At 51.1% G+C, this 25,445-nt stretch overlaps 2 protein-coding genes across 2 annotated transcripts in view; one reads left to right on the top strand and one right to left on the bottom strand.

The window, feature by feature from the left end:
* TUBAL3 (tubulin, alpha-like 3) overlaps positions 1-1,245 on the top strand; it is an 8,097-nt gene extending 6,852 nt beyond the window's left edge. The window contains 1 exon segment of the mRNA XM_009865350.1: positions 1-1,245. This exon segment is cut by the window's left edge and continues 11 nt beyond it. Within this exon segment, the coding sequence (XP_009863652.1) occupies positions 1-801 (801 nt within the window). The 3' untranslated portion in view covers positions 802-1,245.
* Positions 1,246-6,305: 5,060 nt separating this feature from the next.
* UCN3 (urocortin 3) lies at positions 6,306-6,769 on the bottom strand. Its single transcript, XM_009865339.1, is given in 2 exon segments — positions 6,306-6,424; positions 6,427-6,769. Coding segments are annotated over 2 exon segments (462 nt in total).
* Between the last annotated feature and the right edge of the window lie 18,676 nt (positions 6,770-25,445).

Genomic DNA, 25,445 nt, shown 5'->3' with positions numbered 1-25,445 from the left:
CCCATCCTCCCCACCCACACCACCCTGGAGCACTCGGACTGCTCCTTCATGGTGGACAACGAAGCCATCTATGACATCTGCAACCGCAACCTGGACATCGAGCGTCCCACCTACACCAACCTCAACAGGCTCATTGGGCAGATCGTCTCGTCGGTTACCGCCTCTTTGAGATTTAACGGTGCTCTGAACGTTGACCTGATTGAATTCCAGACCAACCTGGTGCCCTACCCACGGATACACTTCCCGCTCACCACCTACGCACCCATCATCTCAGCAGAGAAAGCCTACCACGAGCAGCTGTCGGTGCCAGAGATCACCAACGCTTGCTTCGAGTTCTCCAACCAGATGGTGAAATGCGACCCACGCCGCGGCAAGTACATGGCGTGCTGCCTGCTGTACCGGGGCGACGTGGTGCCCAAGGATGTCAACGCAGCCATCGCAGCCATTAAAACGCGCCGGTCGATCCAGTTTGTGGACTGGTGCCCCACGGGCTTCAAGGTGGGTATCAACTACCAGCCTCCGACCGTTGTGCCTGGGGGAGACCTCGCCAAGGTGCAGAGGGCTGTCTGCATGCTGAGCAACACCACGGCCATCGCGGAGGCGTGGGCTCGCCTGGACCACAAGTTTGACCTGATGTACGCCAAGAGAGCCTTTGTGCACTGGTACGTGGGGGAGGGCATGGAGGAGGGGGAGTTCTCAGAGGCCAGGGAGGACCTGGCTGCCCTGGAGAAGGATTATGAGGAGGTCGGAAGGGACTCAGCGGATGGAGAAGACGACGAGGCCGATGAGGATGAGTATTAACAAACTGCAGTCTGTTCTTAACGAAGCCAAACCTCGGATGAGATACAAACCCTCTGTCATCAGGCTAAACTGATCTTGAGTGCCTGGAGGTGCCAAAGGATGGTCCTGAACCTCACTGCTACTGTTTGACGTATTATACCTTTTCTGCTTGCATAGTCTACGTGCTCATAGCGCACTTTTGTAGCATGGGTGTCTCGAGCTTTATCACACTGCTGTTTATTGATGAGTGAAGCTGAATAGGTGCCCGACTTCATGTTGGGGATGCATCCTGCCTAGGCCGAGGAACTCGGTTCCTACTCCAAGGGAATGTTGCAAGCTGCCTGCTTTGGCTGAAATGGCAAACCCTTGCTCTGGCTTTTACTGTAAAAGCACCTTTTAAATTAGAGATGCACCTGTACACTTCTATGCAACTGCCTTTTTGTATTTGAATAAAGACTTTTTTTTTTCCCCCCCTCTGCGTTCTTTGGATTTAAGCGGGGTGTTTGTGTGGGCGCATCCCTCCTGCATGGCTGGTACTTTAGGGAGACTAGCAAATGCTGAGAAGGGTGTGCTCTGGGTAGGTCACCTGTGAGGTTCATCAGCCATAACTATTGCTGTGAAGGAACTGTCCTGCATCTTCCAGGGGCTTGTATATCTGGAGCTGGGGTTGGAATTTGCCCTGAGAAAGTGATCCAGGCCCATGCAATGGCGTGACTCCAGAGGAAAGGTATTGAAGTGTCCCTGATAAGCCTGTGGGACAGGAGAAGGGCTGGCTCCATGCTGCACTGAGTCTCTAGACATCCTGTTCATGGCTGTTGCACTACACTTTGTGTTTGTTGAACACTGTAGCTCCACACTCACCCTTTAGTTCAATGCTGGGCTCTGTCTAAAAGTGGAGTTGGTCTTTCCTCCCAGACCTCCTCCATGCTCTGTAGCTCCAGCTGCCTTCTCATCTGGTAGGGATGTAGTTCTGGAGACAGATAACTCCATCTTCAGCTCTGGGGTGATGGAGCCAACCAAGACAACCCCAGCTGGTCAGCCCGAAGACCTTGCAGCCAAGTGGCTCTCCTCTCATCTACCCTTGGTGGCCACTTTCCAGCCCCTGATTCCTGGAGATGGGGCTAACTCAGCTCCTGGGTTTCTGGTTGGTTGTCCCCACACCATGCCACTAGCATAGACAACAACCAGGATTTTTGGTTCAGAGAGACTAGAGACTTCCACTGAGGCTTGCTAGGAGAGAAAAAACCTCACATCCAATTCAGGAAGCCCCAAGCTACAATATAGAAAAATCTCAGATATGCTTACCCAAGGCTTAGCTTGCTCTCACCACCTGCTTTTTGCTGTGGCCTGGGCAGGACACTGGGCCAGCACAGCAATTTTCCAACTATGTCCATGAAACCTGGCACAGGAGGACCCCCATCAAGCACAGGAACAGGGCAGCAATGTCCTACATGAGAGCAGAAGGTCCTGCCCTGAGGGCTGGTATCTAATGTGTCAGCCCTCAGCCATCCCTGCACTTCTCTTCCTACACAAACAGTCCCAGGACAGCCTTAACCACCTCCCACACCAGGGCCAGAACAGGGACACTGAGGCAGTCTTCATGAGGGGAGACCTTCACCTGCTGCTCCAGGTCTGCCTGAGCCCCACAGCAGCTGAGTCTTGTGGGCACCTGAGTCTTGTGTTGGATGCCACCAGCAAGACCTTCAAAGGGTGCAGAGGGACAGGCAGGTCTGAAGGCATCTCAGCAGGGTAGTCCTCCCCAGGCCAGGAAGAGTTGAACCCCAGCCTTGCAAGGCCAACCCAAGTCTGGAGACCAGCTCCCAAGCACAAGTTCTACACTCCCAGGAGCCCATTCTCCAGGGCTCAAAGTGCTCCTCCATAGCCCACAACCACTTTCAGCCCCAAGGAAACCCACAGCCAACTGCAAGACACCTTCCTCCAGCTAGAAATTAAAACCGCCTCCTGCAGAACTGTGAGGAACAAGCCATGACTGTCAGCGAGCAAACCCAAACCCCACAGCTACTCACCGCGACTCCAAACCACCTGAGTTTCTCATCATGATCAAAACCACACCCTAAGAGAGAGGGCACCCTAACTGTCTCCCTCTTGGGCCTTTTGTAGTGGGTCCCTCCTCCTTCCCCTCCTCTTGCAGGCGCCCGCTGGCAAAGGGTTCAGGTATTTCTCCTCCAGGAGGGGTGACAATGTGGGGTAATCAAGGTGCTTTGAAGGTCTTGCACCTGCAGACCCATGTAGTTGAGAGTTTTGTTGGCTTTTAAATATAAATTCAGAACTACTTTCCCCATGATGTCTTAGAGCTCTTCCTGTGAAATCAGGAAAAGAGCTTTGTATGGTGGTTGGTGTTTTGTTTTTTTTTGAGGAATACCTGGTTTTATTATTGTTTTTTAAATAATTCACGTATTTAAAGAATGAGGCTCATTTTAAAGACTTTCTTCTCAACGTTCAGAGTTGGAAATGTGCTTTCTGCTTTCCATCCCCCTTTTCCAAATGCAAACAGCACATCTATTGAATCTCCTGGCGATGGACAGGAGTTGTAAGATGGGCCTCCTGCCTTGTGGGTGACATCATGGGGGTGGGATGGCTTCTCCAACAACGGCGTCACAGGAAAACTGTTCTCTCTCAGCTTTAGGGCAGCACTGGCTTCTCTTCAACCAGAGCCCCAAAAGTTGGATGCCCTGGAAGACTTGGGGCAGCTCTGAAGAGAGGGGACAACACGTGCTGTAGGGCCAGGACTGAGAGGCACCGATGAGACCATCGCATTGCAAATGGACAATGGTTTTGTTTTCTATGCAGCATAAATGAAAGCAAGAAAGTCACTGACAGAGGATGTTCCAAAGGTCAGAAATGCAAGTTTTAGAGTCCAATGTAGACAGTATGACAGGGAGACTGGCTCTACAGGAGCCTCAAGTTGCACCAGGGGATGAAAAGTGTGATACTGAGAGTTTGGGTTTCATCCCTGCATGAGACAGCAGGAAAGACCGAATCATAGAATCATAAAATGTCTTAAGTTGGAGGTGACATTAGAGATCATCTGATCCACCCCTGCCATGGGCAGGGACGCCCTTAACCAGCCCAGGTTGCTCACGGCCTCATCCAACTTGGCCTTGAACATCTCCAGGGAGGGGGCAGCCACAGCCTCTCTGGGCAATCTAGTCCAGAGTCTGGCCACCCTCGCACTCAACAATTTCTTCCCCAGATCCAGCCTAAACCCCTTCTCCTTCCATTTAAACCCATTTCCCTTGTCCTGTCGCTGGACACTCTTGTCCAAAGTCCCTCCCCAGCCTCCCTGTAGGTCCTTTCAGGCACTGCAGGCAGGGATAAGGTGCCCCCGGAGTCTTCTCTTCTCCAGCTGAACATCCCCAGCTCCCTCAGCCTGTCCTCGGAGCAGAGCTGCTCCAGCCCCTGGGTCAGCTTTGTAGCCCTCAAATGAATCCTTGTTCTCCTCACTCCAGGTGAATCCTCACCTGGATTTTGCAAAACCGCACATATCACCCCAGACAGCCACAGTGTCCTTATGATCATGGTGGCCTTGGCTCTGCACACTCTCAGACCCAGGTGGCCTCTGATGGAGATTTCAGCGCTCTTATTTCCATCCAGCTTCCCCAGGAAATCTGTCTCCTTTGACCTCCACTTGCATCTCAGCCCCATCAAGCAACACCTGGTCTTGCTTGGCAGAGGTTGAAAAGAAGGTTTAATTTTGGAAGGGTTTGTCCAAGCCCACTCTGGGTGTGAGTGAGTCTCCCCAACAGGGATGCAGCTGGTGAGGAAGGGTCTCTGCTTTCTTCATCACTCCTTATCAGCTGGTACCTGCTGTCCCTGTCTCAGCTTTGCAGGTGCAAGCATGGCCTGGTGCCAGCAAACACCTCGGGCTCTTCCGCTCCCATGGTGTTGCTTCAGCATTAATTGTTAATTAAGGGAGCAGAAGAAAGATCTGCTGTGAGTCCTGGCCATGTGATATTTTGATTTACAGGCACTGGCACAGGGCTGAGGTGTTCCCCTCATCTAACTAGGTATTGGGAAGGGACCCCAACCAGGGCTGGTGCAGATCCCCACGGCAGCTGCTGGAAAAGCCAGTTCCCAGCCTGGGCTAATGGGAAGATGCTGAAGGACCTGGTATATTATTTTGGTTTTACTTTTCAGTCTTCAGCTGACTTTGGATCTTGAATCTCCAAGCTGTGGGTCTGCTAGAAGCCTTGGCCACCTGAGCATGGGCTCGCTGGGACTGAATTTGTCTGCGTTGCCTCCTCTGGGTGCCCGGTGGGACCACGAGGAGATGCCTCCAGCTATGCCTCTGCTAAGGCTGGTGGATCCCTCTGCCAACCCTTAAACTGGAGACCTGTCCCCTCCTAATGTCCTACCTGAAGTCCTCCCTATGACCACGTTCTGGACACATGAATGGGGCTGGTGGAAGCTGCTTTGTTGCTCTTGACAAAAATCTCCTGGGGAAGAAAGGCCAAATTTCTCTCCACCTCCCATGGGGGCTACATGGTGGAGACAAAGAGATGCAGCTTCATCTTGAAGCTGGGCTGGGAGGTGAAGGGAAAGGGAGATTTAGAGAAAGGGATAAATACTACAAGGTGAAGGGTTGGGGATTTGGTGAGCTGGGGATCAGTGGAGGGTGGAAAGGGATTGAGTGAATGGGGATGGGCTGTGTATGGGGAGGTGAAGCTGTAGCAGTGGAAAAACCAGTACAGATGCCTATCAGGAAAGGGAGACTGGTGAAAAGGCAGGCAGGGATAGACTGGGCAACAGGGACACACCCCATGGGTTGTGGTTGGAGCAGCCAGGGAAGCACCTGTGAGTCCTGGGGTCCAAACTAACCCGAGACCGTGAGGTGGCCCTGGCCAAGGCCTGCCCATGGCCTAGGGACAACTGTGAAGGGCCGTGTCAACGTGGAGGTTCATGCTGTCCCAGCTGTGACTGATGAAGGTGCTGGTGGGAAAAAAGGTGGTTGCAAGACAGCCTAAAGACCCCAGGAGGAGAAACTTGGAAATCCCTCTTGGGGTCCCCTGACCAGTCTTGCTTTTCCATTCCCAGCGCAATGATGACTGTGTGTAGGGACAGCTTGTGTAGGAAGATTTGAGAGGTCTGGACCGTGGTGGGGACAGGGCCATGAGGTTGAGCTGAAGGGATGATTTGGAAAGGCTACGAGTCCAGACAGACCTATCTGAGTACCCAGTGGAGGCGACAAGAGAACAAAACATTGGAAACTCAAGAGATTGTAGCTTTAATTAGGGACCTTCCCGAGGCAACACACCCCCTTGCCTTGCTGCAGACACAAGCCTCTTCCCCGCACGCATGGAAATGTCCAGGAGGAGGGACAGAGGAGATTGGGACGGAGAGAAGGAGGAAGGAGAAATATGAAAGTTAGGTAGCTCTATGGGTCAAAAATATACAACACTGATATCGTACATGGCCATCAGTCCCCTCTGGCCAGCAGGCTGGGGCCGAGTGGTGGCCCCACACAACCAGCCCTGCTCTGAGTCCCCCCTGCCCCATGGCGGGGGTCACTTCCGCCGCCCGATTTGGGCCATGAGGTGCGCGTTGGCGGCAGCCTTTGCCCGCAAGTTCTTGGCTTTGGCGATGTTGAAGAGGATGTTCATGATGTTGGTGGGGACGTCGAGGGGAGGGTGGCCTTGGTGCGGCGGTCGCTCTTGGCCCGGTTTTGGTACGTCTTCCCTTTCACCTGTGCCTGGGAGACATATTTGTAATGGCCTTCCCCCGGGAATGTCCTTTTCCCCATCTCTTCATCCACCACATCCTCTTCTTCAGGTGCCTCCTCCGGTGATGGGGAGTCGAAGCCACGCTTGTCCAGGATGGTGTTTTCTTCCAAGTGGCTCTTCTGGGCTTCCGCGAGGGCCGCATTGAGGCAACTGAAGATGGAGGCAGCGTTGTAGAGGTGGAGAGCCTGGCCGGACTCGGTGGCACAGAGGAGGGGGAGGAGGAGGAGCAGCAGCCTGGTGTGGGGCATTGCGGTGGCCTGCCTGGTGGGAACAGTGAGGGGAGGGCAGAGATGGGCGTGAGCTTCCCGCGGGGCCCAGGGCAGAGCACCATCATCCTCCCCCATCCCACGGACCTGGGTTCCCCTCTCAGGTCCTGCACTCTCAGGTTCACCTCCCAGGTCTCCCGATCCCAGCTAATGGTTGGGGCAGGTGGGAATGGCTTGACTTAAAGTCTCTTTCTCTAAGGTGCAACTCCCCAGCTTTTGGTTTAGGGATCCTGAGTGGGAGGTGGGATGCCCAAGGTGTTTTGCAAGGCTGTAGACTCCACGGAGGGGAGAATTTGGCCCTCCCTTTGCTGAAATACAAATGCCTGCAGCAGGAGAGCTGGTTTCTACCACAGGTACCTCTATAATGGGGCAATCTCACTGCAGTCCCCAGGCAGCCCTCTGCACTTTGCTAACACCTCCACGGAGTAAGCACAGATGCCACCAGCTTCTGTAAAGGTGGGTTTTCCTTTCAGCTCCAATCTGGTCAGCCTGAAGCCACCAGAGATGTTTCTGTGCTCATTGAAGCCAGAAATTGCCCGTCCACCTGCTCACACAACTCTGAAAAGGGCATGGGGAGCGGAGGACAGTCAGCACCGGCGCAGGAGGGATGATCTGATGCCTGTCCAGTGTCATGGCTCCACGTCACCGCTCCAGCCCTGGCCTTGGGTGCTCAGGGTTGCCTGTTACCTCCACGCTGGGCTTAGGACAGGCTGCCCCATCTGAGGGCACATTTGGGACCCCAGGACAGCCCTCCTTGGGAGCACATCCACAGCACAGCAGCATCACTCCCTGCTTGAATTATGGATTTTTTTGGGTCTTGAAAGAGCTGAAAACCTCAGGATAACCTTCCTGCTCTCCAAAAAAACTCCCCACCTGAGTCCTGTCTCTTGGAGAAGCGACCCAACTCCCTCTAGCCCCACCTGACCACTCAAAAAAGCCACCGAAAAGGCCACGAGGGATGTCCTGCTGGGAGTCTTGGCCCATGTCAAGGTCAGAGAAGTGTCCCCAAGGCCAACCCCGAAGGCACACGGCCCCTCCAAGTGCCTGGAGGCATGCTGGCATTCCCAATCTTTGGGCCCCATCTTGTGGTAAGCGCGTCGTACGGCAAGTTCTGGCCGGGGGGAGAGTCCCCAGGGGTGCAGAGACCCTGCCTGGGGCTGGGGTTTCGTCACTGGTTTGGGACCGTGAGCTCCTAAGCTCTTTCCCATGGGGTTGGGAGTGCGGAAGGGTGAAGCTCTTGCAGGGCAGGTCTCCCTGAAGCCTTGGGGGGATGGAAGTTGTGCCTCACTGCACGGGGGGCTGCAGGGTGGGGGACATGTCCTCAAACATCCCAAACCAAATCACTTGTCCCCAGGAGTGGTCGGTCACCCTGGACCTGCTCTTCTGTCGCCGAGCTACGGTCCTTAAAAACTGCTGTCACCTTAACTCTGCCCTTCGCTGCCCCATAGAGGGGAAGGTTTGGGAAGGTTTATCCCCCAAACTCTGCCCTTTGCTGTCCCTTGAGGGGGAGATTGAGGTAAATCAGGCAGGATTTGATGGAGCTGCTCGACTTCCCCTTCTCGCTCACCTCTGCACAAAAACCCCACAGAGCTCCCAGGCACACAACCCTCCTGAGAGGGCAATTAGACACTCGAAACTCTCCTTCTTTCAGCCCAAAATTAGATGTTGAAAATATGGGAATTATTTTTTTTTTGCTTGCAAAAGCTTAACAGGATGAAAATCTTTCTCCTACCCCAAACCCTCCCTATTCGCAGCTGTGTTTCAGTCCCCCCCACCGCGAGCTAGCAGGATGAGGAGGGGGGCATGAATTTAGAAATTGTTAAATTTCTCACCCCTGCCTTGCAGCCCCTGCTCTCCCGGGGACACGTGGGTTGGCCCCGAGCTGCTGGATGGAGAATGGGAACGGTTTCTAAAGCCCTCGCAGAGCCGGCACGGCTGCTGGGAGTGAAGCAGCATCTCCACCTCCATCTCCCCGACAGCTATAACGGGTGGCTCGGGCTTATTCCACATAGCAAAACTCTTGGGGACCTTGGCTGAGCAAGGGGAAAGGCAAAATAAAGGGGGAAATGTGGATCAAACGAATCCACACCCAGCACCTGCTTTCCTGCTCCTCGGCCATGGGGTGGATATCGTGGCAAACAAAGCAAAAATCAAGGCAAAGCAGAAAAAAAATTGCAGTGCCTAGCTGCACTGACGGACGGCAGAAGCTGATATTTTGTTTTGGTTTGGTTTTTATGGTTGTTTTGTGCCCCTGCATGCCAGAAAGTTTGATTGGACCAGAAAACACACTGGAATTGGGTTTTCCTTCCTCCCCCTCGAAAAGAAAAGAAAATAAAAAAGACCACCTGAGGCGGATCTGAGGAGCTGGAGTTAAATCTGCCGCTGCTGGAGGATGATCAGGGGCGCCGTTCCCTACGGCTGGAAATTGCCAGGGTGCCCTTGAGTGATTTCCAGGTGTTATACTGAGGTGGTGCCGATGGCCACGGCAGGACCTGTTCGTATCGGCTGAAGCTTTGCCTCTCGGCTTTAAAAGAGAAAAATCAATCGCTCTGGCAAGGCAGTTCTGCAAACGGAGGAGGAACCTATTTGCTGGTTATCACAGGCAGCAGAAGCACTGGATTAAGCAAATTTTGTTTCCCCGTCAAAAAGTAAGTCTGGAATAAAATAATACTGTGGATGAGACCTGTAGACTTTTAGAACTCTTTCTGCCTGATGCCGCCTCCGCCTTCCTAATGAGCCTCTCCTGACGATGCCGATTCCCAGGGCTCCAAAATTTCAGGTGCCCTGGTGGGGACTGAGCTGTGCCCTCTTCTCCTCCCCATCCCTTTAACCACAGCAGTGATTTGTGCCCTCTCTTTGTGATTCCCCAAGATTTCCAAACCCTTCCCACACTGCCCAGCCTGATCTGCCTCCTAAAATTGCTCTAAGAGTTAAAAAGAGATATTTCTTTGCTTAGGAAGGGGGGAATTTCTTAACACAATATCTTGATCTGCCTTTCCCTATCCTGCCTTTTTTTTTCCTTGCAGAAAAACGTGGGAACTCATCTCCCTAGGAAAGCACTGAAATATTTAAAGTTTGAGCAAATGAAGCCGGTTGCTGGTTAATAAATGAAATCCAGGCACTCACCTGATAGTCCTCGGTGGTCGGGACGGGAAGGGGTTGTTGCGGTCTCACTCCGAGGAGAGAGGCATCAGGCGCCTTCCCCTGAACTTCTGCACCCTCGCTTTTCTTTTATTGTTATTAAGAGGGCTGTGATATTTTTTCTCTCTATGGAAACGCTTTTCCCCTCCCTTGTGTATATATAAAAATGAGCGATCACGGGGTTCGAATCGTAACTCCAGACGTGGAGCCTTCGTTTGGGCATGATTTCATTAAAATGAAATCAGAGGGAGCTGGCAACGTCACGGGGCTGCGGTGCCTCTCCCCATTCAGAAGGGGAAAAAAAAAAATAAAGGAGGGAGGGAAGAAAAAACAGAAATCTGAACCCGACAGCCTGGCAAGAGTCACCCAAAACCAGCATTGTCGTCAACGTTGGGACTTTGCAGGATCGCACAGACACGCTTTTGCCCCTCTCCTCAGGGCAGCCAGGCCCTTGGTGCAAGGATATTTTAAATGTGAAGGTTTTTGCACCCCCTAAGGATGCCTGGTGGGGTTTTGGGTGTTAATTAACAGCAATTAATGGGTTTCCATGTGAAGAGCGGGGCTGGTGCAGCACCTTGGTGGAGTTTTGCTCCAGGGCAGTTCTCACAAACCTCACCTACAGCAGGGACGGGTTTGCCTGGCTCACACTGCTCTGCTCCCCTGCCTGGTTTCCCATCTCTGGGGGCTTTTCTTCTCCCACACAAGCAAAGAAACCTGTGGAAGAGTGCAGTTTTGGGAAATATGGGGATGAGGTGGCATGGTCCTGGGTGAAGCATGGAGGTGAGGATAATGCGTATCTTGAGAAAAACCCACTTTAAACTCTCGAAACCCACTGAGGTCCAGCAGAATTAACTCACATTGCCCCAAGAGATCAGCAAGGCAGGAAAAAAATCCAGTCTGGGGTCCCAGGAAAAATTCTGGTCCTGGTGTGGTGTGAGAGAGGTCTCCTGCAATGCCCCACAGCGCTGGTTTGTAAGGAAAAGTACTTGGTGCTACAAAGAGGATGGGAATGGAGATCCTCCTGTTGGAAACAGGTGTTATTCACAGAATCACAGAATGTCTTAGGTTGGAAGGGACCTCAGAGATCATACAGTTCCATGGGCAGGGACTCCCTTAACCAGCCCAGGTTGCTCACGGCCTCATCCAACCTGGCCTTGAACGTCTCCAGGGAGGGGGTTTGGACATCCCCAGGGAGGGGCCAGCCACAGCCTCTCTGGGCAATCTAGTCCAGAGTCTGGCCACCCTCACACTGGAGAACTTCTTCCTAAGATCCAATCTGAACCCCTTCTCCTTCAATTTAAACCCATTTCCCCTTGTCCTGTCACTGGACACTCTTGTCCAAAGTCCCTCCCCAGCCTCCCTGTAGGTCCCTTCAGGCACTGCAGGCAGGGATAAGGTGCCCCCGGAGTCTGCTCTTCTCCAGCTGAACACCCCCAGCTCCCTCAGCCTGTCCTCGCAGCAGAGCTGCTCCAGCCCCTGGGTCAGCTTGGTGGCCTCCTCTGTTCCATGTGACTGGGGGCTGAGATACCCAGAGGAGTCAGGTGTCTTGTGGAGGGTCCTCCCGGTGACTTGCAGCTGGACTGGCATCTGCTGATGACCCAAGGACCCTGCTCAGCCCTGCCTAATTCTCCGAGCTCCTCTCTGAAACCTGCTTGGAAATGCCATTGTCACCTTCTTCTAGCAAGAGTCTTGTGGGGTGCAGTTATCTCTGGAAAGGGACAAATCCTACCAAAAGTGGGGGATATCCTCTGAGTAACCCCATGAATGGTAACAGCAGCCGACAGTGATCCTGGATGTGCTCCAAGTTGGGATGGGGAGATGTTCTTGCTCCTGGACCACATACAGGCAATGGTCACAGCATCTTCTTTGAAGAGAAGCAGCCGTGACTGTGGATATTCTTGGATGAGCATCTTTGAGCTTCTCACCCAGGCCTTGAGGATGCTGGCCAGGCTCTGAGAGACAGCGACCAGTAATGGCGAGAGCTCCACTGAGGGTTCAGTTCTTTTCACTTTAATCATCTCCAGCTGTTGGCTGAGACACTTCAGGATCCACCGCTCCAGCAGTTCATTCCTCTTTCATTTGAAGCTTTCATCTTCTCGACTTTTCCCTCTTTCACTGAGACCTGGAAAGCGGCTTGCTTATCCAAATCTCTGGAGCCTTTGGATGTATTTCTGGGCAAGCAAACCCTCTTTATCGCAAAGAGCTGGGGCAGGAAACTCCTTTAGAGGGACTTCTTGCTAGCAAGAGTGCGGGAAATCACCCACAGTCCTCTCTTCTCTCTTTCGGGCGGGCACTCATGGGGTCATTTATTGCAGAGGGCTGAGGTGTCTTGAAGGGCTGCGTGGACCCTCGAACTGATGAAACCTTCAGCTCCGGCTCTGTGCTAAGGAAGCAGTGATGGATGAGAGCTAATTCCAACCTGTCCCCCGCGGTGGAGGTCCCTCAAAATTTACTTCCCCTTGTGCTTGTTGAGGATGTGCAAGTGCTGATTCTCAGTAACCTTTGGCTTCCCCCTGGCTGGCTTGTGTCCTGCCTTTCCTCCACCTCCATGGAGTAAGAAAGGTTTAAGTCATCACCGTTACCCAGTAGCTTAGTGGACCAGGAGGCATCGCAGGGCAATTGTTGAGGATGTGCAAGTGCTGATTCTCAGTAACCTTTGGCTTCCCCCTGGCTGGCTTGTGTCCTGCCTTTCCTCCACCTCCATGGAGTAAGAAAGGTTTAAGTCATCACCGTTACCCAGTAGCTTAATTAGTGTTGGTGGACCAGGAGGCATTGCAGGGCAAAGCCTGAAGCTTAGCCGGAGGTTTTTTGAAATATATGCAATCTTTTTGGTTGCACTAAGCTCCACTCAGGTTTGACTCAACCCAGTTTTGACTCTCCATGAAGGAAGATTTTGTGTCTGGGGGGGACGGTGAGGGCTTCCCCAGCATTTCTCTCCCATAGTGCCTCCTTGGAGAAATGTGTTTGGCATTTTTTTGCTCCCTGAGGGCTACAGATGTTTGCTATGGTCCTTGCAGAATGCTCAGGAGACCCTTGGACCCCATTTGTCTTAGACTACTGATAGCCCTGAGGGTTAGGGACTCATCTTCCCTGATTTTCTAGGTCTGAGGATGGAAGAAGAGAGTTGAGCACGTAAATACTTATGGAGTGGAAGCTCTGGGTGCTGAACTGGCCAACCAGTGCTTCATGAAAGGTGTGTAGACACTCAGAAAGTGGATCCACTTCTGCCTCCCAGAGGGCTCCATCCTGTGTCCTGTCATCAAATCCCATTGGGGTACAGGAGAACTTTAAAAGGGCTGGATAAACTGCTGAAAATGTCTCTGGTGGCATTTTGGATTTGGTTGTCACCTACTCAGAGGAGATCAACTGAGGGATAAAAGAAGATGTGGAAAGGTTATTGCTTCTGGTGTGGAGTGTGGGTCTGGCGTCCCCTGGCCCCAAACACAGGGCAAAACTGGGACCCCAGAAATCAAGGTCTGATGCACCCCTCTGATGCAAGGACCTGGTGTCCCTGATCGTCTCCAGGAATTTCATGTCTTGAGACAAAAACTGAAGCCCTGCTATTGCCAAAATCACTGGGAAGCAATGATTCAGGTACGTGGGGAAGGAAATGCAGGTTAGGGAAAGGCGTGATGTCAAAACACATTAATTAAGCCTGACTAAAACTCATTTTCTCCCAGAGGCAATGGGCTATTTCACTTATTTCAGTGCATCTCCAAAGTGAATTAAACTATATGGACACCGTAGACTGGGAGGGGGTTAAGGTCAATTTAATTGCATCCACATGAGTGAGGGCTGCTCCACCTTTGCAACCGTGCCATCCCTTATGGTGGGGTGGTTGTCCTCTGAAGCTTTCCTGGAGTCCAGAGGAGAGCATGGGTGATGGAGGGAGAAGGTGTGAGCACCTAGTTTTTATCTGTTGGAGCTGCTTCAGGCTGTCCCCATGGGTTATGCACGCTCTGAATGGTTGGAAATGAGGTGTTCAGCCCTTCCTGGCTGGTGATTGCACCCAGATGATTTGGGGACATCAGGAAAGGGCTGACCCATATGCCAGCACGTTCTGTAGGACTCGTAGAGGGTCCCACCTGAGCTCTTTGGTGTCTGCAGGTTCTGCTGCAGCCCAGGAGGATGAGAAGGGCATTTACCCACCTCTGCTGTGGGTCTGTCTCCACACAACTGGGGTTGAGCTTCACCTCATTTGACTGAACTGGGTGGCAGCAGCTCCTAAAAGTCTCAGGAGAGACCAGGGCACAAGAGCAGGCCAGAAAGCAACCAAACCTACTCTAAAACCACACTACTTTTGAAAGAATGGCGCCTGGGTGCCCCTCAAAAGCCAATCCTGCTGCCCCAAAGACCAATGTAAATGTGAGTCTGTTTATTTTTTAATCTGTAGATGACAAAAACGACCTGGGAGAGAAGTGGGAACATGGAGGTGAACACGTTTCTCGTTATTCAGCGGGTCACCACCGGAGCCGGGTGATGAAACTCATCTCCTGAGCAGGCACTAGGGTGTATTTCCATGTTTTATTTACTCATAAAATGCTTGGCTGTTGGGGTGCAGGACAACGTCCTTGCGGGAGGCAAATCCACTTGCCAGATATGGAGTCTTCATAGTGATTTTATGGGGGGGGGAAATAGGAAAGCGAAGGCAGCACCAAAGAGAGAAAGATGAAATAAGTCAAACTGCGTGGATCATGCGTATCAGTCTGTCTTAAAAGCAAACCGGAGTGTTTTAGCTGCCACTGGCTTGCAGATCCCTGCTTCAGTCTTTGCTCTCACAGAGAATCCGAGAGGAGATTTTGCTGCAGGACTGAAAATGTCGCGGAGTGAAAATAACCTCGTCTGACCCTGGGGAAGGAGGGAGCCGCGCTACCGACAGCCTAGGGCACCCATGGGAGCTGGATGGTGGCAGAGGGCGTTCAGACTCCTAAAAGTTCCTTCCAAAATTACCAAGCTTATGAAAAATACAGGCTTTGTCGTGAGCATCCTTGCACATCTCCCTCGTGCGTCTGTCTCTTCAGGAGCAGGACACCTTCCCACCTCTCGGCAGCCTCTCTCGCTCTCACCCAGCTCAATTTCCTTTCGTGAATCATCATTTTAGAGCCCAGATGTGGGCAGCTGAAGAAGCTCTTATTAAAGTTTCGTCACTACAACCGTTCTGCTACTGGGAGAAGGAAGACCCAGCGACTTGTCACGTCACACTTGAAGCTTTGAAAACCAAACCTGTGCCCCAAATACCAGCAGAGAAGTTGTGCCTGGCCTGGGGTGGCAAAGGCAGGGAGATACAAGGTCCTGTTTGTTGCTTCCAGCACGTAGAGGAGTCAGACACAGATGCACTATAGGTCCATGGAGGGGGTTTCTGGTTTGCTTCATGCCTTCTTTAATAATTTCTAAGACTCAATTTGCAATTTCAAGGCTATGGAGGGAGGAGGGCCTCGCTGTGACATGAGATTGCTCATCTCCCATCTCTCCATAAGCCTACAGCCAACGAGCCTTCCTCTCCTGTGAGGCTGATTTTTGGTGGGTTTCTCTTCCCTGTAGCCCCACCTTGGGGCTGAGTCTCACTTTTTCTAACAGCTCAGCAGCAGCAAGTCCCTGCATGTGTCTCCATGGTGGCCATATAGTAGGGCACTGAGGGCTTGGAATGCTCTGTCACTTGGAGCTGAGACCTTACTAGAGGGAGGAGAGGAGCTGGAGACAAGGAGTTTGTTAGTTTTGCAAGGGTTGAATTATTGTTTTGCCTTTCTTGCCTTTTTTTCACCTTGCTCCACTAGTCTCTTGCTTCTGCTGCAGGGTCACAGGGGATTTACAGCCCTGGTCATACATAAAGCACTTGGCTGCCCGTAATGAGCCCACCCCACCTTCAGTGTTTCATGTTCTTGGCAATTAATTAGCTCTGCTTTGAGCTTTTTTATGTGAATGTAGTATCAGAAAGCCTCTTTGGGATAAAATGGGCTGGGGCTATTTTGCGGATTCATATGCTTCTCCAAGAACCACTTGGGCAGATCCCATAGACCAGCTTCACCACTGACAGCCTTCAGGCATGAAACAAAGCTTGATTCTTGATGCTTCTCTTCCAAAGGAAGAAAAGAAAAAAAGCGATGGAGAAGAGAAAAAATAATCTTAAATCATCATAGAATCATAGGATGGCCTAGATTGGAAGGGACCTTAGAGATCATTTAATCCAACCTCCCTGACATGGACAGGGACGCCACCTCTCGACTAAATCCTCCAGATTGTCTTCCCTGAGTGTTTGCTGCAACATTTTTATCTGCTAACTCTCTCTTGCACCTCATACCCTTCTCCAAAAAGGTGTTTGCACCTACCTGTACACACGGTATGTGCCTGCATCTACATAGGCATCGCATGTCTGGTTGGAAGAAAACATCTAAAATCAAGAAAAAATGTAAAGGGAAGTGTCAGGAGCCTGGATCCATGTGCAGGAGTGGCGCTGGCCTCACGTCATTTCTCCTGACATAAAACCTATTTATAGTCCATGGAGTGAAGTATAAAAAGAGCTGTTTCTCCTTTTCCCTGCCTTTGTCAGCAGGGATCGCTCCCACTGGTGAAGCAGCTGGATGAGGTGGGTGGGGGAGAGATGTTGCTTGAGAAATTGGATGGTTGCTTCTCTCCAGATGGGTTATATTGCTCCTCTGGTATTTCTTTGCTACCAGGATCATAGCCATGGGTTGGCCCCTTGGCTTCTTGATCCACAGGGAGATGTTCAGGGTGTTTTCTGGAGTAGGGTGGGACACACCTGAGGGATACAGGATCCCAATGGTGGGGCTTGGGGTGCTGGACTAAGGGATGCCCAAGGCAGAGGATGAGTGAGGAGCCACCCAGAGGAAGCCTGAGGGATCAAATGGGAATTTCAAGTGCAAAATGGGACAGGAGGGATGGCCTGAGGCAGGTCCTGCAGGAGCTCCTGGATGGGGAGAGTTTCTCCTTGATTCTCCTCCTAATCTCCGTGGCAGCGACAGCAGGGGCAAATCTGTTCTCATTTTTGCTCCCGCTTGTCCCAGCTCAGCTGAGCAGATCTGCCTTCCTGACACAGAAGGTTTTTCAGGCTTTTTCAACATTCTCCCTCCTTCTCAAAGGTGTTGTGGCTGTTGGGTTGCAATCCCGCCCTTGCAATGGGCAGGGGACAGTGCTCACCAGTGACCTGCCAGCGACGCTGGCAATAGGCTGCGTATACCATCAATACAGAGACAGTAAGACTACAATTGCTCCAAAAAACGATGGATATCACCTAAAAGGGCTCTGGACAGGGTGCAGACCTCTACCACCTCCCACAGAGCCTGAGCATGGAGGATTTGGTGAAGGATTTTGCAAGGCTGACTTGCCAGTGCTCTGGTCCAGCCCTGCATTAACTCACAGCCAGTTGCCTCCGTGGCATCTCCAGAGCCTAAATTACTCCTGCTCTAAAAATACTGTGTAATTAATTAACCTAGCTGAACGCAATTGAGGAGGGTGACACAGCGATGAACTTTGTTGCTTTCGACTCCGCTGGGAGATAAGACAGGGGGGTTTTTTCAGCTCCCTCCCAAACAGCCTGTCCACTCCGATCTGCCGGGCGCAGGTGGAGGACTCTGGATGATGCTTGGGGCCCAGCTGTCAGCTCTGGTGGCCGTTTCAGGGACGGTATCATTATCAAATTACTAAATTACACCAGCCCAGCCTCGCCATCTCTCACGATCCATCTTCTTTTGTCAGGGTTGCTAAGGAACTGCCCGCGGACATCGGATGCCTCGAGTTTCTCCTCTCCGCACCTCCTCACAAGACTTCGCTGGATGGATGCACGAGAAAAACCTTCTGCAATGAGGCTGAGCAGGATCAAGCTATAGGTGCACGTATATTCATAGATGCAGCCCCATGGGCTCAGCTTTGGAGCCTCATGATCTGTCCGAAACAAGTGATGTGCTCCAAAATCTCCCTCCGCTTTGCAAACTCCATGAGGATTTGTGAAGCTGGTTTTATGTGCAATAAAGTCCCAGCCCTTCACATCACTCGTAGCGATGTTCTTTGCTTTCTAAAGGCCTTTCTTGAAGGCGTGTTCAGGAATCTTCTGGCTTCGCCCTGTTTGGAGCAGCCCCAGCTCCCCGCGCCTGGAAAGCAGCCGGCTCGCCGTCAAATTGTTCGGCCCTAAAAGTCTCCCCCACCCTGCAATCAAATAATTTCAAGAAACTCAATTAGAGTGACATGACATTTCCAAGGAAACACCGAGGATGCATTCCGGTAATATTTTGGCCCTGCCAAAGAGGTTCAGATGGCAAATCAATAGTAAACATTTAAGGCTAGATGTATTAAAAAAAAATCAAGTTATCAATTTCCCATTACGCCTTAGCTCCCAGAGCGCTGATGGGAAATTTGAGCTGCATTTAATACACCTAGCAGAGGCCTGAACAGTTTGATCTTGTATACTTGCCCACAATATTGGTTTTCACTTCTCAAGTCTTCCAACCGCTTTGCAAATCTGAATTAAGTCCTCTGGCTCCCTGGGGAGCTGCTGCTTTGGCCCATGCAATAAACACTGTTTATGGTGAAGGGTCTTGAGCCAAATCACCCCCCCTTGAGAGACTCTGCCCTTCTCCTTTGACTACACCTTGACCATGAAACCAAGTGTCCAAATTTGTCCCCCAGACTTGGCTTCAGGATATGTGCGCTTCTCATCAAGCCTGGAGCCAGAAGCTGCTGAGAAATTCTGCACAACACGAGGTAAAGTCCTATTTTAAGTGATGACAATGGCCTTAAAAGGAAAAATGAAAATGTTGTCCCAAATATTTGGTGTCTATGAATACCAAGGCAGAAAGAGAAATCCCTCATGTTCTCAGGCAGGTCTCCCATGTCCATTTGCTCACGTACTGCTGCCTCCAGACCCTCATTGTGCTGCTGATTCACAGCTGTAAAAATGATCTTCCTGCAATTACTGTTGCTTATTGTCTCCTCAGACTCGATGTCAACTTAATATGCTTGCCAAGAGACTCACCAGCCCACAGGGATGGACCCACCTCCTTTTCTCTAATGCCCTGGTGAAGATGATAGCTGGAGTTGGTCAATGAAATATGGAGCTGGGCTCCCTGGAGGAGCAACCACAAGATGGAGGAAGGTTTTATCTTCTTGGTTTCGGTAAAAAAATGCCACTTTGAGTTAGAATCATAGAATCATAGAATCACTCAGGTTGGAAAAGACTCCTGGGATCATCGAGTCCAACCACGAACCCTACTCTACACAGCTCACCCCTAAACCATCTCCCCCAACACCACATCTCAATGACCTTTAAACACCTCCAGGGATGGGGACTCAACCCCCTCCCTGGGCAGCCTGTGCCAAGCTCTGACCACTCTTTCTGTGAACAATTTGGATAACTCTGGACTCCTGTGTACCCCCCCCCTGCTGCAGTTTGAAGCCATTCCCTCTTGTTCTATCACTAATTACCCATGAGAAGAGACCAGCACCCACCTCTCCACAATGTCCTGTCAGGTCATTGTAGAGAGCGATGAGGTCTCCCCTCAGCCTCCTCTTCTTCAAACTCAGCAGCCCCAGCTCCTTCAATCATTCTTCATAAGGTTTATCCTCCAGGCCCTTCCCCAGCTCCGTCACCCTCCTCTGCGCTCGCTCCAGCCCCTCGAGATCTCTCTTGGATTGAGGTGCCCAAAACTGGACCCAACACACAAGGTGTGACCTCACCAGTGCCCAGCACAGGGGCACAATCCCCTCCCTGCTCCTGCTGGTCACGCTGTGTCTAACACAAGCCAGGATGCCGTTGGCCTTCTTGGCCACCTGGGCACACACTGGCTTATCTTCAGCTGCTTGTTGATGAGAACCCCCCAGTTCCTTTCTGCCCGCCAGCTTTCCAGCCGCCCTGCCCCAAGCCTGTAGCACTGCCGGGGTTGTTATGGCCCAAGGGCAGGACCTGTCCCTTGGCCTTGCTGAAGCTCACGCCGTTACCATTGGCCCATGGATCCAATCTGCCCAAGTCTCTCTGCAGGGCCTCCCCACCCTCGTGCGGATCAACACTCCCACCTCACTTGGTTATTAATGAGCTGACTGGTGGCAACGGTCCTCAGAAGGGGATGCTGTTGCGCCCTGAATTGGAGAAAGACTCCTGAGAGCATCTCCATTACGAGGTAATAATGAGCAGAGCAGTGCTCCCTTCGATGGCCAACCTGAAGCCTTTCTTCTTAAATCCCCCTCCTTGGAAAAACCTCCCTACCTTGGTGGACCAACCCGTACAGCCCCGGGCAGGGCTGGCCAAATGCTGGACCCTGGGTAATGCGTGGCCTCGGACATCCCAAGAGGAGCTGAGGACAGGGAGGCTGGTCTGTGGGGACATCCAGGACTGGGTCAGAATAGATGTGACAACTCCATATTTCCGCTGGAGGCCACCGGTGCCTTTGCTTGGAGTGATGCTGACAGGGTGAGCACCAGAGAAAAGGGAGTTGCCAGGAAGGCTTTTTTTCTTATAATAATAAATATTGTTAATGAGAATTTCCTGTATTAATTAAATAATGACAACTATGACATTGTTGAAGTGTTAACTGGGTCATTTCTTAGTGCTGTGTTTACAGTCTGTCCCTTTTGGCCCATACAGATATTTTGGCTCCGCTTCAGCCGTGGGCTGGTTTGCATCAGGAAGGATGACGTGAGGCACAGAGGTTTGCAAGCAGAGCTGTCCCAAATCAAATCAACGTGAGTAAACCTTTCTGGAAGTGCATCCTCAGCCCTTCCTGTGGCCAAGTTCTTTGCTCTTCTCCTCCTCCAAGGCTCTGAAATGCCGTTTGCTCCACACGATTGTGGGAGTTCAACGACTTGTGCCCCTTGGCAAACTCCCACCTAAATAAGAATTTTCATATCAGGGTGACAAATGAACTTGTGAGTCGGGTGCTCTGTTAGGTCTTCTTTTTCTTGTGGGCAGTGTTTATTTTTTTCAGTGCAATTTAGGAACAAATTTTTTCTCCTGCCGGCTGCAAACTCTTTGCCCTCGTGGATGGTCTCAACTCTCCTGGGCTGATGCAGGAACTGGGGTTCAAGTCACTCCCCCGAGTTGTTTACAACCAGAGGTTGCAACACCCACAGAGCTGAGCACCCCAGACATCAGCATCCTGCAGCCATCCTCACAAAGTGCCCTCCCTTGTGTGATGCCAGGTAAATATGAAAATGTGGGGTGTTTTTTTGGAAAAACATCCGAATCTCAGCACCATTGCCTCACCTGGAAATGCATAACTGCTTTCCCGTGGGTGACGCTGCACCCGCTTTTTTTTGCTGAGCCAAGAACGTTTTGTTTCTTTTCTGAGGGAATATTTTTCTTGCCGTGACACAATACCCCTATGTTTTTCTCGCCGAAGTACATTTCGATACAGAACATCATTTCAGGAGGAGAGGCTGAAAATGTCAGTCTGAAAATGGCACTTGTCTCATCGCCAACATTTACTAAATTCTATTACTTTTTTTTTTTCAGCAAAAAAGATTTTAGCCGTGGGGAGGAGAATAAAAATCCCCATAAGCTATGTTTGTCCACCTCAGTATCCGGCAGATTGTGGGTAAGGGGAATCCTTCTTCTCTCCATATAGCCAGTAGCAATGAGGCAGCTCTCAAACAGGGAGATCTGAGCTCAACCTTACCAAACTGTGCAGAAAACTTTTAATAAGACCCATGGATTTCCTAACCAACTATCCCACTCCTCCATGAATCCTCATTTAGCCATTATGTTCCCACCACGGGTGTTGAGAGAAGGAAAGGCAATTCCCAGTGGAAGCCTTGAAGATGCGAAGCAATGTACATTCTTTAATGAAAATATTTTTTGTCTACATGGGGCAGAAGAGTGACTGTTTATAGATATCTCAGGCATATTTGTGGGCACCTGTTATGGCCAGAAGAATTGTGGCTTGTACCTCTGGATGCTCGCATTGCCAGGGCACAGCAGGGCTCCCCAGGCAAAGGACTGACAGTCCAAAATTCTGGCACCAAAACGTTGCGGAAGAGCCCTGCCAAGCTGGCAGCACGGGCAGCAGCCGATCCACACCACGTTTGAGAGGTGTCATTTTTAGACACTCGTTGTTTCCTACCTGGTTGCAACCTGAGAGCGGTTTTCTTCACTCACGGGGAAGGCAAAGCCTTTTGCTTCTGCTGTTTCTCTGGCCAATTACAAATATTTCAAAAGCCAGGAGAGACTTTTCGTGCTATTGGAACTGCTCTGATCCTTTCGTGGGCACGCTGGCCCACGATGTGAGCTTGGAGGAATTGGGTCCACGTGGCCACCAAACCCCAGAGGATTAGCCTCCCACTCGTTGGATTTCTCTTTGGGCACCAGCTCCAAATGCCTTGAGGATCTGGAAAGCAGCATTTTGCAGTGAGAAGCCTGGGTTTGAACCCTGTTTTCTTCTTAACGTACAGTTTGGGATGGCTTCTCTTCACCTGTACAGGGAACGCTCAAGTGAAGGAGAAAGTGGGACTGGCTAAAGACCACAGGGAGTTTAGGGTCAAGCTGAAAGGCCATGGGACAGGACTTGATCTACCAACCTGGTTCAACCTGGGGAAGCAGAAATTCCCACATTTGCTCTGCCTTTCTTAAAGGGTTACTGCTTCCAGCTGAATTATGAACTAAAATTATACACAACAGCATTAGCACACTTTTATTTTACAAAAATAAACTCAGGGGTATGTGTGACTTGGTTTGGCACAGTGGTCCTGCAGGGCAAATGGCGCAGTCGTGAACCTCTGGACATCTTCGCTTTCTTGAGCAATCACATGTTTCTCTCTCCTTGTACCACGTTATTTCCTGCACATAATTACAGTTCTCCAATATCTTTTATTCCAAACATCCCTTGCATTTCCCTGTTAAATGTCTTGTTTGTGCAGTCTCTGAGATATCCTGCAGAACGCAGCTCCGTTTCTCTTTGATTTAACCAAGGCAATTGCAGCTGATCACCTCCTTCTGACTGGTTTTTGAAAGAAAGGAAAGAGAAAACAAAAGAGATGTTGGAGATTGGCTGCAGTTTAGGCTTCTTCTTGGACCTCCCACGCTCACAGTGGCTCAGGAGGTCTCTGATGCTATGGGATTGTCTACACCAGGTCATAGAATCATGGAATAATAGAATCACAGAATCATTTAGGTTAGAAAAGACCTTTAACATCGCTGAGTAAACCCAACACTGCCAGGTGCACCATATCTACCCGGCTTTTAAATACCTCCGGGGGTGGGGACTCCACCCCTGCCCTGGGCAGCTTGTGCCAAGGCTTCACTAGCCTTTCAGTGAAGAAATTTTTCCTAATATTCAGTCTCAACCTCCCCTGGTGCAACTTGAGGTCATTTCTTCTTGTTCTGTCACTTATTCCTTGGGAAAAGAGACCAACCCCACCTCACTACCCCCTCCTGCCAGGATGCTGCAGAGAGCGAGAAGGTCTCCCCTCAGCCTCCTCTTCTCCAGCTGGACAGCCCCAGCTCCCTCAGCTGCCCGTCCCCACACGTGTTCTCCAGCTCCTTCCCCAGCTCTGTTGCCCTCCTCTAGACACACTCCAGCACCTCAAGGTCTCTCCTGTTGTGAGAGGCCCAAAACTGAGTGCAGGGTTCGAGATGTGGCCTCACCAGTGCCGAGTCCGGGTGGACAATCCTTGCCCTGGCCCTGCTGGCCACACGATGGCTGATCCAGGCCAGGGCGCCCTTGGCCCTCTTGCCTGAGCGCTCTGCTGGCTCGGCTTCAGCTGCTGTGGACCAGCACCTCCAGATCATTTTTTGATGGGCACTTTCCAGCCACTCCTCCTCAAGCCTGTAGTGCTGGTGGGAGGGTTGTTGTGACCCAAGGGCAAGACCTGACACTTGGCCTTGTTGAATCTCCTAAAATTGGCCTTGGCCCATTGATTCAGCCTGTCCAGATCCCTTTGTAGAGCCTTTCTCCCTCCAGCAGATCAATACTCCCACCCAGCTTGGTGTTATTGGCAAACTTAGTGAAGGTGTACGCAATCCCCTTGTCGAGATCATTGATAAAGATACTAAACAGAACTGGGCCCAGTATTGAGCCCTGGGGAACATCACTTGTGAGCAGCTGCCAACTGGATTTAACACCATTCACCACCAATCTTTGGGCCCGGCCATCCAGCCAGGTTTTCACCCAGTGAAGGGTCCACCTGTCCAACCCATGACCAGACAGTTTCTCCAGGAGAATGCTTTGAAAGACAATGTCAAACGCTTTACTAAACTCTAGGTAGACAACATCCACAGCCTTTCCCTCATCCACTAAATGGGTGACCTTGTAGAAGGAGATCAGCTTAGTCAAGCAGGACTTGCCTTTCACAAACCCATGCTGACTGGGCCTGATCAATGGCTGTTCTGTACGTGCCTGTATGTCGTATCACAATACATCAGACCTCAGTAAAGGAAACGTCCTGGTTTGGGCAAGCTCCGGGCACCATTTAGGATCAACCAGGAGAAATGGGCATTTAAAGGACATGTGGTCTTCACTTGGTTTTGGATGACTCCCACTCCCCAGTGGTTGCTTTTGCCAAAGAAGGGAGTACAGACAGAGTGCTGGAGGTACCTACAGCTGCTTTGTGAAGCCTACACAGTCTCTTAATGCTTATGCCTTGAGGTAAAGCATTGAATGGCAAGGGAACTGGCACAGGCTGCCCAGGGAGGTTGTGGAGTCTCCTTCTCTGGAGACATTCAAAACCTGCCTGGACGCGTTCCTGTGCGATCTGCTGTAGGTGATCCTGCTCTGGCAGGGGGGGCTGGACTTGATGATCTTTTGAGGTCCCTTCCAACCCCTGACATTCTGTGATTCTGTGAGGTTCACTTACTACCTGGTGCTGCTGGGACTGGATTTAAAGCTTCCCCTCACACAGAGCAGGCCACCAAACGTGGGCACTGACCAGACTAAATGGGCCAACTGGTCTACCTTGACTGCCCTTATGGTCAACAAATAAAGATGGGTTCCCCATAACGCCCAAGGAATGATGTTAACCTCTGTGCTGGTGTGAGGGGAGACAGGAGGGGGCAAACAGTTTGGGTTGGCTGCACTGGGGCAGCAAATCCCTCCTTCCCAGCCAGCCAATACGTACTTCTGCTCTCTAAAGAGCTCTTCAGTTCCTAAACTGGGCTTAGAGCAGTGAATATTTACACTGCCTTCTTTCTTGCAGAATAAGAAGCCCAGGCTGTGCAAAGTCCATCGGATATCAGAAAGATTCAAGCAGATGATAAAAGGCTCTGCAATGGTCCTGAGTTTATGCATAATAGGTGCCAGCCTATAACACAACCAGCAAAATACAGATCTGAAAACCAAAATGAACCTGAACTTAGAAATCTCTGCATTTAATTTCTTTCTCTTTTTTTTAAAAAAATGCCTTTGAAGACAGAGCAGATGAATCTCACCAGGGTTTTTTTTTTTAATGTCTTGTTGAGAACTAATGCATTTCTCCTTATGCCCAGAGGGGTTGTGTCCATGCAGAGGAAAGGCGGAGAGTGGAGTGGTTTTTTTAGGAAGGCTGGTTTCAGCCACAGCTTGTGCACTGCTTGGCAGAGGCA

Source organism: Apaloderma vittatum, unplaced genomic scaffold, assembly GCF_000703405.1.
Source record: "Apaloderma vittatum isolate BGI_N311 unplaced genomic scaffold, ASM70340v1 scaffold5410, whole genome shotgun sequence".
Lineage (NCBI taxonomy): Eukaryota > Metazoa > Chordata > Aves > Trogoniformes > Trogonidae > Apaloderma > Apaloderma vittatum.
Note: the sequence above shows the minus strand (reverse complement) of the source record. Positions and strands in the feature narration are given on the sequence as shown.